The sequence below is a fragment of the Rhinatrema bivittatum genome, chromosome 1, assembly GCF_901001135.1.
Source record: "Rhinatrema bivittatum chromosome 1, aRhiBiv1.1, whole genome shotgun sequence".
NCBI lineage: Eukaryota > Metazoa > Chordata > Amphibia > Gymnophiona > Rhinatrematidae > Rhinatrema > Rhinatrema bivittatum.
The window spans coordinates 310,415,798-310,433,737 of NC_042615.1; the positions used below are offsets into that span (position 1 = coordinate 310,415,798).

The window sequence follows — 17,940 nt, forward strand, 5'->3', positions numbered from 1 at the left end:
TTAATGTAAATCTGGAAAAACTTGAGATCCAGATTTTTAGAGGAAGGGAGGCAAGCATGTCTCATAGTTTTAATAGTGCCTTAAGTATGTCATGAACTGGTAAGGTGTCAGGTCCTGCCAATGTGTCTAGAATTTTTAGGAACCCAAGGAGTTTGGTTTGTGGTCTTTGTCCTTATGGACTTGAATACCCTGTGCTGCTGCCACTTTAGAGTCCAGTACTCTACAGGATTTGGCAGGGTAGATCTCCCACATCAATCCACTGTAGTAAAATCAGCTATGAAGAAAATAAAGAGAAAACAAATTTATTCCAGCTCATTACTGAGGAAATATCATAAACTGGACAATTTTGGCAAAAGAGCATTCTTTGCACACATTGCTATTCATCATTTCTATATGGTGCAATAAATTCATGACTGTCTTGAAACTGTACTTACCTACTTTCTGACAAAATAACTTCCTTCAGTCAATTTGAATTGTTGAGAAGTGGTGAAACACCTACTATATTCTGTCTACTAGTCCTTTTGACTCTGCTTCGCATGCATCTGCAGCATCTGTTGGAACACTTTACATGGCGTGGCAATGAGTCAGTTCCATTAGAGAGGACATCCACAAAAAACTTGGCTGACCTCCCATGCTTGGGGATCAACTTTCTTGAGATAAACTCCGAGAAACAGCCTCACCAGATAAAGGACTAAAATGTGTGGTCCCAATCTCTCTTCTTGGCTCCAGAACAACCTACCTTGTCACATCACCCTTACTATCCTTACAAGTGTCCATACTTTCACCGATGGCAGTATGGACCTTTTGAACAGTACCGGCTGCATCCTTTTCCAGTACACAGTCAACAACTTCAGGCTAGACCTTGACAAAGGGAAAACTGTCAGCCAAAAAAAACTCAAACTAAGCCAGGGCTCAGTTTTTCATACCATCATCTAATCCCTATCCTACCCTTCTGGTAGCTGGACGAATTATATTTCCTCCCCCAGTGGTGTTAAATAACCAAGAACTCTTGGGTTCTCAGAATTGTGCAACATGAGTAGTAGTCTAATTTCTCCCAACCCTAACATGTTCCCCACTATTTGCCACCCCGAGCAGATCCTTCACATCTCTTTGATTCATTTGGAGGTACACCAAGCAATATAGATCATCCCTGCATCATAATATCTACCCCAGATATTTTCTTATCCCCCATGATGTTGAGTGTATTGTAATTGATCCTGGACCTGCGGCTCCTCAACAAATATATTCTCCAGGAGAAATTCAAAATGAACTCTCTCAGTACAGTTCTACCATTTATTCAACATGGTGAATGGATTTTCCCCCTGGATCTCAGATATCTATACTCATAATCCAATTCATCAGGCCCATTGGCATTATATGAAGTTCCAAGTGGATTTGTCTCACTACCAATTTAAAGTCCCTTCCCTTTGGTCTCTCCTCTGGCCCCAGAATTTTTATCAAATGCCTTGCAGTAGTAGCAGCACACCTCCTTCACGAAAACATTCAGGTTTTCCCATACCTGGATGACTGATTCACCACAGAAAATTCAAGAGACGCCATCCTCCATGTTCTGGATATAGCCATACATCTTCTCCAGGGCTTAGGTTTTCTCATCAATTTCAAGAAATTCAACCTACAACTTACATAGAACTGTCAGTTCATAAGAGTCCATATAGACTCCTTTCTTCAGAAAGCATTCTTCCCAGTGATCAGAGGTCGACCATGATCATGCTCATTCAAGTGCAGCTTGCTCATCCAAGGTCCACCGTCAGAAGGCTCCCAGTATTGCTCGGTCATATGACAGTGGTCATCCATTTAGTACCACTAACTCATCTTCACATACATTACCTCCAGTGGAATCTATGATTTCAGTGGGCTCAACTCACTCAGACACTGTCTTCAGTAATATGATTCACATCACAAATAAGGAAGTTGCAATGATGGCTGTGTTCACTTACACTCCAGAGTGGTGCTCCACTGACTGAGTCCTTCTCAACTCATCCTTACATCAGATGCCTCGGCCAAAGATTGGGGTGCCCGTGTAGGACAATTATGTACCCAAAGACTCTGGTTTCCACTGGAATCTAACTTCCAAATCAGTCTTTTAGAACTAAGAGTGATCTGCATGCTCTCACTGCATTCACACATCCTCGCTGCAAAAAGAGCATCCTGATTCAAACAGACAATCAAGTTACCATGTTTTATGTCAACAAGCAAGGAGGAACAGTGTCATAGTTTCTCTGCTGGGAAATGATAAAGATCTGGAACTGGGCACAACACCCCTAAGCCACACTGCAGCAACTTTCCGGGTTTTTCCAACATTCTAGTGGATATCTCAACAAAGTGTTTTGTCTTCACGAGTGGTCTCTTCAGTGAACGAACTGTTCGATTTCTGGTGTCTCCCGACAATAGATCTGTATGTTACAGCAAAACACAAAATCAATTTTGTTTGGAAGAATGAAGCAATCTTAGGCTAGCACAAGATGCTTTCCTTCTTGATTGGGGCCAAAGCCTCATGTATGCTTTTCCACCGATACCACTTATTTGCCAGAACAATACAGAAGATTCTCCAAAGTTGAGCCAACCTGATCCTTGTAGCACCAGCTTGGCCCAAGCAAATGTAGTATCCATATTTCGTCAAGCTTTCCAGCTGACTTCTGATACCATTGAGATCCAAACATACCCTTCTGACTCAATACATATGATGCTTTATCATCCCAATCTTAGTCTTCAACCTAACCGCATGGCTGCTGAATGCTCATTGATTGCCAACCTTCACCTATCATCTGCAATAGACATATTCATTTCCTCTATAAAAAAAAAACAAACAAAAAACCAAAAACCCTTCAACCAGGAAAAACTATGCCTTAAAATGGAAAAGATTTTCTATCTGGTGCCATCACCATGATTCTGATCCTTTCTTATGTGAGCTTCTGCAACTTTTGTAATACTTGCTTCATCAGTCTAATTCAGGCTTCTTTCCTCTATGAGAGTACATTTTAGTGCTATCGTAGCTTACCACACTTAATTGGACAAGAAGCCTATCATCATGCTTCTGCTTATGTCACATTTTATGAAAGGTCTTTGGCATTTCAAACCCCCTATATGGAAACCACCTGTTCAGAGGGATCTCGCTGTGGTCATCTTAATTAATGAAGCCTCCTTTTGAACCATTGGAGTCAGCTCCTTTAAAAATTCCTGACTTGGAAAGTCCTTTTCCTGATTGTAGTCACCTTGGCGAGAAGGGTTAGCGAACTCCAGGCTCTTGTCCACTACGTTCCATATCTGCAGTTCTATCACAACAGGGTGGTTATTTGTACACACCAAAGTTTCTACCAAAGATGGTCTCAGCTTTCCATATTAATTAGTCTGTTGTACTTCTACCTTCTTCCTAAGGCTGTGTGCATATAAAGCCCTCCATACTTTGGAATGCAAAAGGATGTTGGCATATTACAAATGATGTATTTAGCCAGATCATTGAGCCAGTCAGCTTTTTGTCTCATGACCCTAACTAATTTGGAATAGCAGTTACCAAGCAAACTTTATCCAACTTGGTAGAAAAGTGTATTTATTTTATTTTTATTTTAAAAAATTTGTCACATCTAAAATTCTGAGCGGCTTACAATAAAACATACATATTTAGTTACAACTTTCAGTAAATATAAAATGTAAACAGTAAACAAATCACATTAATAAAATAAAAACAAAATATAATATGGGTATAATTCTGCCATCACTGCTAAGATAAAATTACTAAGAATAATAGAACATAAGAATGCCAGTTCAAATAAATGAGTTTTCAGCTGCTTTTTATAGGCTATGATCCAGCAGGAATTCAACTTAGATTCAGTCAAAGCTCATCAAGTTCGAGCATAGCTTCTTCTATTGCTCAACTCAGAAAAGTACCTATTGAAGATATCTGCAAAACTATGAAGATGTCATCAGTCCACACATTCACATCATATTATTGTCTTGATAGCATTTCAAGGACTGACAGATTTGGACAAGCAGCTTTGTGAAATCTGTTCTCGTTTGTAGTCCACTCTCCATAGTGGAGTCCTAGTTGCATACTAAGTGAATGCTCTGCTGCAACCCTCTGCTTCAGCTTGGGATTCGCCACATGTATTGGCTAATTCAGCCTGTTTATCAACAGAAAAACATATTTTGTTACCATAAACAGCGTTTTCTGTAGAGGATGAATTAGCCTGGAGAGTTGACTACATTGTTAAATTTAGCTCTTTTACTGACTGAGAAGGTTCACAAGGCAATGCCCACACAGGAACTCCTGCACATGCTCGAGAGCTCAAAGCTCTGCAGCTTAGAGAGACAATTCTGTTTGGTGCCACCAGATATCGCCCACATGTAATGGCTAATTCATCCTACTATCTACAGAAAATACTGTTTACGGTAAGCAAATGTGCTTTCAGTGCATCCAAGTATTTTTTTTTTCCCGTCTATATCACTTGCTTTGTTTGGTTTCTTTTTCTGCACGTTTTTGATTATAGTTAGGAATGGTTCAAAATATTGTATATCCTGCTTGTGATTTTCTGGTTCCCTTTGGGTCACAGTTTGATGGAACTTTCTGAGATTAAATTTAAAATTCTGATAAAACTGGGATATAATCATATCAGGAGCATATTTTTAGATAAACCCTGATTTTTATGGCTTTTTAAATGTTTTTTAAAGTTTTCAGAAAATAACATGCATGCAGTATGTATGCGTCATCTTCACTTTCTGCATACACTAAGAATGAGAAACGTGTCTTGTTAGCATAATATTGTTCCTCAGTATATCATATTAGGTTTGAATTTCATTCATTTTTTGAAAGCCTCTTAAACTTAGATGAGTTTTTTTTTCTTGCACATTGTTTTTGTCCCTATGCTGAATAGGCAATGTGTGTATTTGTTAGTGGTTGAATCATGTGGTGGTGTATACTGTTCAGAAGACGTAGGATCCTATCTTTAGTTCTGTAATGTCCTTTTTTATTATTATTATTTCTTTATGCACTTTTACATATATTTCAAAAACAAGACAAAATTCTTGATGGAAAATACAGAAACAGAAATATATTCATATTTAGGAAACACAATTTCTCAAGCTTAATAATACATCTGTTCTGAATCAAGTCCTCAGTTGTGGGGGGTCATATATACACAACCTAAGGTAATTGTTAAACAACACAAATCAAGGAAATAAAGAAAGGCTGTTCAGCAGGTCAGAGATATATACATCAGGAACTATACATTATCTCTAGGCTCGATGGGGCTGAGAGTTACTTTCCCTGCTAAGAATTGAGACAACTGAGGGGGGGGGTCAAAAAAAACATAGGAATTACCTCCGTGCTTTATTAGGCACTTACAGAGATATTTTAGGAAAAAAGCACCCCCCCCCTAATTGTGGACTCGTGAGGAGAAAGGCCTTTCTCCTCTTCTGTGTTTCCCTTGCAACGTCAGGGAAAACCCTAACATTGCATCCCAAAAACACCACATTTCTTTTCCTAAGACATAACCATTCTCTATCTGACTCTAATGCTAAGGTAATGGTCAAAGTTGCAGGCATTGCACCTTCAGTGTCTGAAGTTTCCAAAAGAGCAGATATATCTAAAGGTTGTTCATTGACTGGAACCAGAGACGACATCCCTTCATCTTGTTCAAGAGATCTCTTAAATTTAAGAAGAAAGAACAGCTTTGATATTGGTGGCATCTCTGCATCTTCTATGCCTATTGCTTCCCTAAGATACCTTTTAAAGGTATCTCGAGGAGGTATCATTGGTATTTGTGGAAAGTTAATGAGTCTCAGGTTTTCATTTCTAGTCACTTTCTCCATATGTTCCAATTTCAACAGTATATTCTTTTTTTCCTTTATGGAAGCGGTCTGAACCAATTGTATATTCCTTATCTGATCTCTGTTCTTTATTATCTGTTGTTCCAGCTCAGAGTTCGAATTTGTGACAGTCTTTACTTTTTCTTCCATTTCTTTCACTGTTTCACTTAGAGGTTTCATTTGAGCCAGTATAGAAGTTTTCATTTCTACCAATGTCTCCCAAATAGTCTCAAGCGTAAATGTGGCAGGTCTTACCGGTATTAACTCAGTTCTCCCAGGAGTTCCTCCAACAGCCCCTCTGAGCTCCAACAGCGCATTTTCCAACTCCCTGGCCGGCTCCGATGCCCGTTCCGAGCCTAAGATTTCTTTTTCTCCTGGGTCCTGTTCTGCTGAATTCTGCCGCAAGGCACTTTGGTCCAACGGCTTCGTTGCAGGAGCCGAGGAGTCCCAGCTAACTGCCGGGTTGCCAGGGGGGGTTCCTTCCACAGGGCTCAAGGGTGATAGTGAGCCTGGGAGAGAGGGTAGCTCATCTTTCCCTCCCCCTCTCTCCAACGGCTGCAAACCAGTGTTGACGTCTTTGCAGACCATGTGTGCGCCCATCGGACCAGCGATGCCAGTTGCTGGAGGGGCTGCAGGATAAGGCTCACCTCTTTCGTCCCATAGTTGAGGAAAATTTATTCGCAGGTAAAACTTTCAGAATTTATCCTCCGGAACACAAACGCAGCTTTTCACTGCTGAGTGGCCATCTTGCTCCGCTCCCTCACCAATGTCTTTTTTTTTTTTTAATCTTTTTTTTTATTTTGCTGCAGGGGCTCACTTACCAGCGAGCAGAAGAACTTGGAATCAGTCATGCACAGCTCCCTCTTGGAAACTTTGTGAAGATGAATAGCCGAAAAGTATTGGCAGTTAATCATGGTAAGTCATAAAAACACACAGAAGAGAGTTTTGTTCTTGGTCATTAGGAGGCTAGTTTTCAAATAAAAGTTGAGGTTGATATTAATGTGCATAACTTTTCAAGGCACATACACAAGTCAAATTTTGAAATTTTGTGCACACAACTTTTATCTGGACAAAAAGGGGTTTCAGTAGAGGTATTCCAGGGGTGGGTGGGGCTAAACCTTAGCCAGTGAAGACATATATTGAGTTCTCTCCTGCTGAAGTTATGCCGATAAATCTTGTGTGTTATAACTTTTTCATTGTATATAAGAACATAAGAAGATGCCATACTGGGTCAGACCAAGGGTCCATCAAGCCCAGCATCTGTTTCCAACAGTGGCCAATCCAGGCCATAAGAACCTGGCAAGTACCCAAAAACTAAGTCTATTCCATGTTACTGTTGCTAGTAATAGCAGTGGCTATTTTCATCAGCACAGTTGTGTACATATGTACCACTGAGTATCTGGGAAAAGTTACACTTGTAACTTTTCCTGGATATTTTTGCTGTTTTGAGTGCCTAAATTAATCGCCTAAGCTAGAATACCTATTTCCTGCTGAACTTGGGTACCTAAGTTTTTGGCTGAAAATTCTCATGGGGGTCCTGGGTTGGGGAATACATTTATTAAAGAAGGTTTCCTTATCTCTTGACTCCCTGAAGGTCCCAGCAGCAATTTCGTAGCTGCAGGCAACTGTCTCTTAACTCAGCGAGAAAGCTATGGGTGCAGTTGTGGTCCTGCGGATCCTTTCCTGCTCCTATACCGGCGGGATCAATTTTCACCGCAACAAATGCCCCTCTGTGTTTTTAACTGCAGGTCCACATCCATATTGACAGGGTTGGGAGTAAGAGAGTTGAAGTCTCTCTCTCTCAGCCTCATAGTACATGTGCGTATGGATTAAAAAAGAAGGGGAACAGTGAGTCAATCAAATCCTTGGCTCCTGTCAGGAAGAAGAGTACTACGCCAGGATAGCAGCCATCTTGGGATTGCAGGGGATTGTAAGGAGTCACTTTCTCTCTCTCTCTCTCTCTCTGTCCTGCAGAGCAGATTATGGTAATTCAGCACCAGATGGTTTATTTTGAGGAATATTTTTTCTACCCCTTCCTCTTTGCTGACTTTTGCTTGGCATGAGTTCAGTGTCCAAAGAAATTTCATGTGGCTTGCTCAATGGGCTTTTTTTTACATGAGACAGATTTCATTCCAAAGTCCACTCCGAGTTTTTTCTTGGGCCTTTATAAGTTTCTATTGGCATGAAAAAGAATTCCCTCCGGATGTGTGAGAATGGTTCTCCCTTATGCATCCTTTCCCTGGGAGAGATTTTATTTTTTTCTGCTCATTATTCCTGACATGGAATTCAACAAAAAAGAAAAAGGAACAAGGTGGCTTCAATCTTCTGAGTGGCTATTATGGTTGGAGCCCTTCTAAATCTTCTTCCTTAGTCTAGTAGTGCACTTTTTATGCTCTTTATCTAGTCTGTACCCTTGGTGGTCCATGTGCAGAAGAGGCTTATGTTGCTAAGGAATGGATATGGGTGTTCATCCCTCCAGAGCTGCCTTGCAGCTTTCCTTGAGGTGCATATTGACAGACTACTTTCTGCAGCAGGAGCTGTGGCTGCCAGTGCGGCATTTCTGGTTACATCTGATGGCATTTTGTACCGAGGTCTACTTGTTCGTATGCACAACATCTTCAGGGAGCATTGCAGATGTTTTTTTTTTTATTATTATTTATTTATCAATCTTTACAATAATTAAACAAAGAATACACTTTGTATTAAGCATGATTAAAGTAGCAACAACACTTTGTTATTTTAAAGTAATATAATCAAAATCGATAAACAAAGGGAAAGCATTTCAAATCATGCCCCCTTAACATTACTCTTTAACCTCAAAAAGAGAATTTGGAGAGTACTTTCTATCATTAGAGAAGATTACCAATATGTATATTCAGAAACAAAGATAGGCGAAACAGATACAGTTATTATTCCCCCCAGTTATTAACCTATGGCAGTATTCTGCCTTCTACTAGCTAGAAACTATTTAGGTGTGGCGGGACAAAGAAAACAAAAGTGTTATTTGACATCTTTACAATACAGCGACATGGGTAGCGAAGCTGGAATTTCGCCCCAATTGCAATTACTTCAGATTTTAATAATAAAAACTCTTTTTGTCTCAACTGTGTGAGTCTTGCTAGATCCGGATACAATCGAATAGTTTGACCATGAAATAGAGCATTCAAATTTTTAAAGTATGCCTTCATTATGAAGGCAAAATCTTGTTACGAATAACATGATACAAATAATACAGCTCTATCTACTACTTCCAATTCTGAGTTTTCGAGATATTGGGTCAAATTAAGGAAATCTGGTTTTATATCTCCCATCTTTTGCATATTTGCTGCTCTCTGAACCAGAAAGCTTATCTTCTTAACTGGAGGTATTTTTTCTTCTGGGAATTTTAAAACCTCTTTAAAATTTCTTAACGTAATCAGGGGTAATTCACCCAGAATCTTGGGAAAATTCAGAATTCTTATATTCAAATGTCTCAAATAATTTTCAACTGCTTCGAGTCTATGCAATGTGTTGGAATATTCACGGGCAAGTCCTCCAGTGAACTCCTGTAAATTTTTTATGACCAATTTAATTCCGTAACTTGTGTCTGCTGTTGCAGAACTAAATAATTCTCTTGAATTACAGAGTTCATTTTCTTTTCCAAACTGCCCACCCGGAGCGTTTGTTCCCGCAGCATTTTCAACATACCTACCATAATCTCCCAAAGGGAGTCCATTGTAACCACCTCTGGTTTAGTTAAATCCTCAGACTGCAGATTGGATATTTCAGGCTCTCCTCACTGCTCTCTCCTCTCCCGCGAGTGAACCGACACCACCAGCCACTCTTTTACTCCCGGAGTCCAAGAGCACCAAAGCTCCCGAAGTAGCAAACACTTCCGGGTTGGCTCCGACGATCCCAGCTGACCCAAGGTGTCCGGCGACGGCTATACCATCCCCCGCCTCTACATCCACAGAAGCACTCGGTGAAAAAGCTGATGGAGATGGTCTGGGGTCCGGCGGGGACAGTGTGACATCCCCCAACGACAGTGAGTCTCCTCTACTCGCTCCGTCAATGGGGCTAAGTCCCAGCATTGCCTGTATCGGCACGGTGTACTGGGAGATTAACCTCTGCTCGGGAATATTAACGGGCTCCGCTGGGTAAACCCGAACCTTCCCTTTGCATTTGTGCGGCATTTTTTTTTTTTGGTAAGAAACAGTCCGGTCTCCCAAGATACCAGGTAAATTGAAATTTCTCAGCAGGAGCAGTGACCAGCACAACCATTCAAACCGCCATCTTGAATATGCTTTGCAGATGTTTTATGCTGTAGCTAGGTATATGGCTTCCATCATAGGTGCCATTGTGTGGCTGTATGTGCAGCGTAGCAGTCCCAGGGGAGTATTTCCTAGTTTATGGCTGGCTGTTTCTCCCTTGGCCCTGGCTATTGCAGTTGAGAGGTGATTGTTATTGGCCAATTGGCCATCAGTTTTCATATTTAAATTCAATTTAACAAAGCTTCCCTTAAGGGGACCTTCATTCTTGAAAAGGATTTTGAGAAGATGAGCCATACTGGGTCAAGCCAAAGGTCCATTTAGTCTAGTAGCTTATTTATTTTCTACTGTGACCCATCCAAGTCATGAGTACCTGGCATTTTCCCAGAGTATGAGGGGTTCGAGGACTCCTGGAACACTGGTCTAGACAGGGTTAATTCCTCTCAGACTAGTCATATTTTGAACTTCTGAAGATTCAGATGGGGATGTTCATAGAGTACTTAGAGATTACACCCTTTTATGGTAGGAATCCCTGTGTCTCCACTCCAGGATTCCATGGCCTTGAACATCCAGCGCTGCGGGTTTAATCCTGACTGCCCAACAGCAGAAGATTCCGGGTAGTTCTCAGGCCTTTCTTACAGATGATGGGATTATAATGGTGCAGAAAGAAGACTTTTTGGCACCCCTGGATTTGCTGGGGACTTATTCTTTTCCCATTCCTATCTGGATGGATTGTCAACACTTTCTCTGCTTTGAAGGGCAGAGGAAGTGCTGCCCTTTGGTCTAGCAACTGCCCCAAGAACTTTTCAAAAGTAAATGGGGTGGCTTCTGCATTGCACATGCAGGGTATTTTTTCTTTTGGTTCACCCATTCTGGATGATGGCTTGATAAGAGGGAAGTTGTCAGGAGACCTTATCAACCACTCAGCAAGTGCTACATTGTTTTAAGAGTGAGGGTGTATTGTCAATTTTCCCAAGAATGTTATAGTCATCTGACACTGGATTATTTGGGATATTATCTTGTTGCAGAGATAGGACACTGTTTTCTAATGGGCCACGAGATTCAGAAGTTGTATGGTCAATTCCAGAAGTACAGTTCCACCAGGAATCTGAAAGTATGCTCCTACTAGCAGGTTCTTGGATTTATAGAGGCACCATTGGTCCTGAAACCATATGCGTACTCTGCAAGATCCGGGCCTTCCAAGTGGAATCCCCAGTCTCAAGACTGATCCAGGTGCCTATGTTGTCAGAATCAGCAAGATAAAGTTTGCATTGGTAGATGCCATTGCCTGGGGCTCCAGGACAACCAGAATTCGCACTATTCCAGATGCTGATGAATAGATTTGAAGCCCTCGTCAGTGCCATTCTACCACAGCCTATCCCTGCCAAACCTGGAGGACTAGGGGATGTTCCTGGACAGGGACCTGTCGATGATCCTCAACCAGGGCCTTCAGGACTCTTTAGACCACTGATTCCATCATTTCCACCGAGGTCTACTCCTACTTCTCCTTCCGGACAAGTGGCATACGACTCATGGGAGGAGAAAAACACTGATTCTTCATCGGAAAGCTTCATATCTGACCCGTCTCCTCCTGAAGGCAGGAATAAGTCTCCACCAGAAGACTTGTCCTTCACCAATTTTATAAAAGACATGGCAGACACAATCCCCTTCAATTTAGTTTCTGAGGAGGATACACGACAGCATACTTTAGAAGTCTTACAATTTGTTGACCCTCCAAAAGAAGTCCTGGCCATTCCTGTCCACGAAGTACTTTTGGAGTTACAACATAGGCTTTGGGAACATCCATGTTCCGTTCCACCTATTAATAAATGAGTGGACTCTACATATCTGGTTCAACATGTGCCTGGTTATCAAAAGTCACAGTTACTACATCAATCAGTAGTAGTTGAGTCAGCTCAAAAGAAGTCCAAAAGAGTAGACCTCATTCCTCCACTCCACCTGGTTCCTAGACTCTTTCGGGAGGAAGGTATTCCAAGGAGCTATGCTCAACTCAAGGATAGCGTCCTATCATCTTTATATGACGCAATACCAAAGGAACCTATGGAAGCAGATGCAGGAACTTTCTAACTCCCTGCCTCAACAGTACCAGGATGCAGCTCAGGCCATTATGCATAAAGGACTTGAAGCTGAAAAGCATGAAGTCCGGGCTGCCTACGATAACTTCGAAACAGCTTCAAGGGTGGCAGCCTCAGGAATCAGTGCACGTTGCTGGGCCTGGCTAAAAGCCTCTGACCTCAGGCCTGAGGTACAAGAGAAGCTGGTGGATTTGCCATGTGTAGGTGACAACCTTTTTGGGACCAAAGTCCAGGACGCAGTGGCCCAACTAAAAGAACACATGGAGACATTGCGCCAACTGTCATCAGTTCTGCAAGACTCTTCATCATCAATGTCCGATGTTTTGACCTATGTTCCGATGCTAATTTTGTCGATGCTGTGGATGGGGTCGGTGATAAATGGTCCCCTGAACCTTCCAGACGACGTTTTTTAAGTATTATTCTTTTTGAAGCTCCGGCCAGAGACGACTGAGTAGACGTCGATGGGGAAGGTAAGAGTTGAAGATGGAACAAGTGTTCCATCTTTTCTTGTCATGCTTTGCGACCTTTAGCGGCTAATATTCGACCACTAGTAGACTGGCATAGGTGTGGGCAACAGAAAGCATGGGTGGCTCTTGAACAGATGTTTTTACAATATCTCCTCCTCAGATCCTTGATATGGCTCCCAAAAGGGGCAGGGGTTATACCACAAATCTTACCGCCAGCTATGTTTCTGACTTTGACTACATGGCATAGATGGAGGAAAGCGCTAGTAGGTCCCAGGGAGTACCATTTTAGTACATCAATATACCACAACACTAACTTTAAATATGGCTTAGAAAATCTGGAATTTCAGGTTTGGAAAGCCAAGGGAATTGAGAGATTGGAACACTTATGGTCTGTGCAAGTATTCCAGGAATTTGACAACCTGCAGACCCGCTACCAATTGACTGACTTGGCCAGATATGCATACTTACAAATTCTGAATTTTGCAAAGCAACATAATGTAATGGGTCAGCTCTCTCAAGGTGTTTCCTACTTTGAGATAATCTGTCGCCATGCAGACCAGCTTACTGGCGTTCTCTTGAAAATCTATGCCACATCGAATAAAGCTCCCTCTGGTAAACTAAGGTATATGAAAGCTTGAGAATCTGATCTGGGGGTTGAGCTTTCAGAAGACCTGTGGTTGGAATCTTTCCGGAATACAGGCAGAGGGTTAATATCAGCCAGGTTGATTGAGAACAGTTACAAAACACTGTACAGGTGGTATATGCATCCCTCTCGTTTGCATAAAATCAACGTCAAGTGGACAGAGAAATGTTGGAAAGGGTGTGGACAGAAAGGGACTTACTGGCACCTTTGGTGGCAGTGCCCCATCATTGCAACGCTGTGGGAAGCGGTGGCCCAATGGCTGCAGGACATACTCTTACTACCGGTTACCCTCCAACCTGCTCACGCTCTGCTAAATGTGGATTACTTCCGGGAAAATAAATATAATAGTAAATTGGTTCAGTTTGCTTGTACGGCCATCAGATGTGAGATAGCCAGAAGATGGCGTGACTCCTTCTTCCCATCTTTTGCTGATGTCAAGCAGGGAATGGATACAATATTTTGTCTTAGTAGAATAACTGCCTATAAAAACAAACCATGGGATCTTTTGCGAAGATATGGACTGATTATGAACGTTGGAGGGGAAAACACCATACAACCATTTCCCATTCATAAAACAGACTTTTTGGTATCTAGGATATGATGTATAGCTGTTACCTCTAGTAGTGAAGTGAATTAGGGGGGGTAGGGGGAGCGGGGGGGGGGGGGCAGAAGGGGGGGAGGGTAATAAATGACAAAAGCCATATTTATTTTTGTAAATGCTGTTGTGACTATGTATCACAAGGATTGTTGGCAATTTGGTTCCATGTTTTCACACTGTTGTATGGAATGCTTGTTCAATAAAAGCTTTAAATTGGGGGGGGGGGGGGGGATGAGAGAGAATGGACTCTCCTTTGGAAATCTGTACAAAAGCAAATTGGCCTTCTTTGCATACTTTCACTAACCATTACCACTGGATGTCAGGAGTTAGATAGGAGTCTTCCTTTGCCTCAGTGGTTCTGCAAGGGGCTTGGACAGCATCTTGCCTTATAAGGGAGTAGCTTGGGTAGATCCCGTTTGTCTCTATTGGTCTGACTGGATCAAGAGGAAGGTGAAATTACTTCTTACTTGATTTCATTTTCTTGAATACAGTTAGGCTAGACCAGGATCCTCCCTAGACTGCTAGTTTCTTTGGTAGCTTAATTCACTCTCTTTATTACAGATTATGCGTTTCCAAGCAAGTAAGTAGTGTTGGGAAGTATGTAAATGTATGTACTTTGCAGCAGGTGAGTTTTTTTCTTATTCTATGGTTTGGAAACTTTTCTTTCATTTGTTTCTTGCTTCCTGATTTTTCCAGAAAAAAGTGGGAAAAAAAGAAACAGTACAATGATTAAATTGTTGATTGTGTTAGTTATCCATAGTTTGTTACAGAAATACTAGCAGGCTGGTGTTGGCACAGGTGTATATTAAGACTGACATCTACGAGTCTGTTGATCTGTCTCCATCTGCTGATTGGCGTGCATAACTGGTTCATCTGGATTGGTCTGACTCTATTCAAGGAAAGGAAATTATCAGGGTAAGAAGTAATTTCACATTCTTTTTTAAAATGTAATTCATGAAGCTTTATTTTCCTTTTGGCCCAGCAGTTTCCTCCAACTTCAGTACTTCCAGCTGAATAGGAACCATCCTCTATTAGGCTATTGTATCCTTGGCCAGGGTTCACAAGCTATACAGTTAACGTAGATGCCACAGAGCCTTGGTAGCAACATCTGCCAATAGCTCTAATCAAACAATCTAGGCCCCAGTGGTCAAAAATGGGTGCCCTATGCGCATTCTCCCTGAGGTGGTCATCATGGTAGGTGAAGCATGTGGTAGTGTCCTGTGAATGCTCTCTTGAAGCTGAGTTTAGTAAACTATAATACTATAAGTTCCCAGAAGTTTGGCACTGTCTACTTTTTTCTTCCCATTAAAGTCCTCAAGATTGCAAACTGAACAGTTCATCATTCTGTGTTTATCTTCTATCTATGCCTGGCTAAAACACAATATGCTTGCTTTAAACATCAATAAAACCAAAATTATCATTCTTTCATGTTTTCCCATTACAAACACTCCTGATAAAATTGTTTTTAGAGACCAAGTGATTTTCATTTCACATTCTGTCTGTAACCTTCGTGTTACTGATTCTTCATTATCCATGCATGAGCATATTAAAGCGCTTACTCAATTCTCATTTTTCAAACTTCTTCTGTTAAAGCACTTGAAACCGCTTCTAGATTCCTCAGAATTTGGCATGGTGCTTCAATATCTCTTATTTTCCGGGCTATTGCAACACCCTTTTCAATGGCCTTCCACATAAGTAATCCATCCATTACAAATAATTCAAAACACTGATGCTCATCTATTAACAAATACATCTCTGCACGGTAATATCACCCGAGTATTGCAGTCTCTCCACTGGCTTCCCCATCACTTATGTCCAGTATAAATTGCCTACAACAATCCATACTTAACTCTGTTTCTTCACCTGGGGTCACTGCCTCTTTGAAACTGTATACTCCTTGCCATCCGTTAAGGTCTGCAAGTCAAGGACTGATGGACGTTCCCTCCTTCAAATTAGCCTGGCTTGATGAGACCAGGGAATGCGCCTTCTCGACAGCTGGTCCCACCCTGTGGAACTTTCCCTAGAGAATTACATTCCATTTCAGACAAATTCTTCAAGAAGGAATTAGATTCATCTGTTCAGAATGGCCTATAATTAACAGCTCAGTTACTTGAACGACTTGCTTACAGCCATTTTATTTGATTATTTTTGTTTTTAATTTTGTTGTTCTTTGTTTGAATTATTGTGGATGTTTTTATTGTACTCCGCATTGAACCTTGGAAGGATAGGTAAGAAATCTTTTAAATAAATGTGGATCTAGAAATACAAAAAAACCCTTTTTATATCATCTGTGTATTGTGGGTTTTTACACTTAACATAAGCAGGCACATTTCATGCCCACAAGTCTGTATCCAAGAGATGTCTGTTGCATCACTACCTAAGAAATGTCGACAGTTTACCCCCCCCCCCCTACTGCTTAACAGAAGCTGTGAAACTGTTTCCTCTAGGCCCTCTCACACCAGTCATTTATTATGACTGAGGTAAAGTTACAGTCTCAGTCACCACCAGCAATTCCATACTAACATCTAGTATCATTTAATGAATATCTTAGGGCTTTAAAAAATGTTTAAATGCTTTTTCTAATTTTGTTTTTCAATTTGAAAGGTGTCCTTATTTGTTTCAGCAGTGGTTAGTAGCAGAGGGAAAGGGCATCAAAGCTGCAGTAACTTTCTTTTTTTAATATTATGCTTCTATTTCTTCAGTGACATTATTATGTAGTTATGGAATGATCAGCATAACTCTTATTTCTCTCTCGTTCTAGTGTTTGAGATCATCCTTGCATACTTAGACAAGAGAGATTGGAAGGAGGCCTTTTTTTGTATTTTGCCTCAACGGAAAGGGGCTGTCCCTGTGGATGGAACAAGTGAGACAACTGAAGGGAAATTAAGTGATAAAGAAGAAGTGGAGGAAGATGAAAAGGACTTGGATAGTGACTCCAGTGCCAACGAAACAATCATGAGTGAAACAAATTCAAAACATGAGGTAGAAACAACAAGTAAAAACAGTCAGTCATTGTGACCTTGTGGAGTTGTCTACAAATACAAATCCTCTTCTGCAATAGTGTTCATTACATTATAGGAACGGATAAGTGTCATCAGAGACCATATTGACTAGTTAGTAGTCTCATAATATGGAAGTATTTCCAAAATGTGAGGCGGTGAGAACTGCTTTTTTTTATTTGGCAGCTTGCTGCTCTTGTATGTTTGAGTTGATGGCTACCTCAAAATCGGTTCCAAAGTTCTGCTTTCAGTTAAGGATGAAACATCCAGTTTCAAACATCCTACCTGGACTCGTAGTCATTGGAAGTTCTTTGTTCTTCATCATATTCAAGATTTCAGAAGGAAAAGTCTCTTCCATAGAGCTGCTCTACCCCACTACTCCACATATGCATCACACAAAGGCTTGTGAAATAATCCACAATAACTTGCCTCATTTGCAATTCTCCAGTATTGGGATTTCAAGCTTTTATTTTGTTTTCCTTTTTATAGCAGAGAAATATTTTTTATTTTTTGTTGCCTGCATGTGAGCCCCTCTGTAAGGTGTCTACACTGTAGGAATGAATGTATCTCAAACTATCATGATGAAGCAATGTTGCACAGTCAATCCTAATTGCAACAACAATCAAAATTCCAAAGAAGTTTTGTTCAGTATCTATGCTGATTATGATGACACCAACAGACAAAATATTAAATCAGGATAGGAAACTTTTGAGTATGACTTGTAAATCAGTGACAGTTATCAGACAAAATGTGTGTTGATTTTTTTCCAGCACAAAATAAACTATTTTCCTCACATTCTGTTTTGGTTTGACCAGAGTGCTGAAAAGCTATTCATGTTTTACTAGTTAAACTTGGTTAATTCTATCAGACATGAAAATATATTCACATTTTGGTAAAAGTGAAGTTTTATATAGACAAGTATTTGCATAAACCCAGGTGATTGAGGGGTGTTGGTCAATATTTGTTGGTGGTAATCTGTTTGCTATTCATCGTTTAATTTGTCCCCACACTTTAGTGGCCCTTAATCGCCTTCAATAACTTTAAATAATCTGGTTGGAGTACTTGGC

General features: G+C 40.9%; 1 protein-coding gene across 3 annotated transcripts in view; it reads left to right on the forward strand.

The window, feature by feature from the left end:
• TRMT10A (tRNA methyltransferase 10A) overlaps positions 1-17,671 on the forward strand; it is a 102,180-nt gene extending 84,509 nt beyond the window's left edge. For all 3 annotated transcript variants that reach the window (XM_029597290.1, XM_029597281.1, XM_029597272.1), the window contains 2 exons: positions 6,633-6,738; positions 16,636-17,671. In XM_029597290.1, coding sequence (XP_029453150.1) covers positions 6,633-6,738; positions 16,636-16,892 — 363 coding nt within the window. In that variant the 3' untranslated portion in view covers positions 16,893-17,671. The remainder of the gene's footprint in view (positions 1-6,632; positions 6,739-16,635) is intronic.
• The last annotated feature ends 269 nt before the right edge of the window (positions 17,672-17,940 follow it).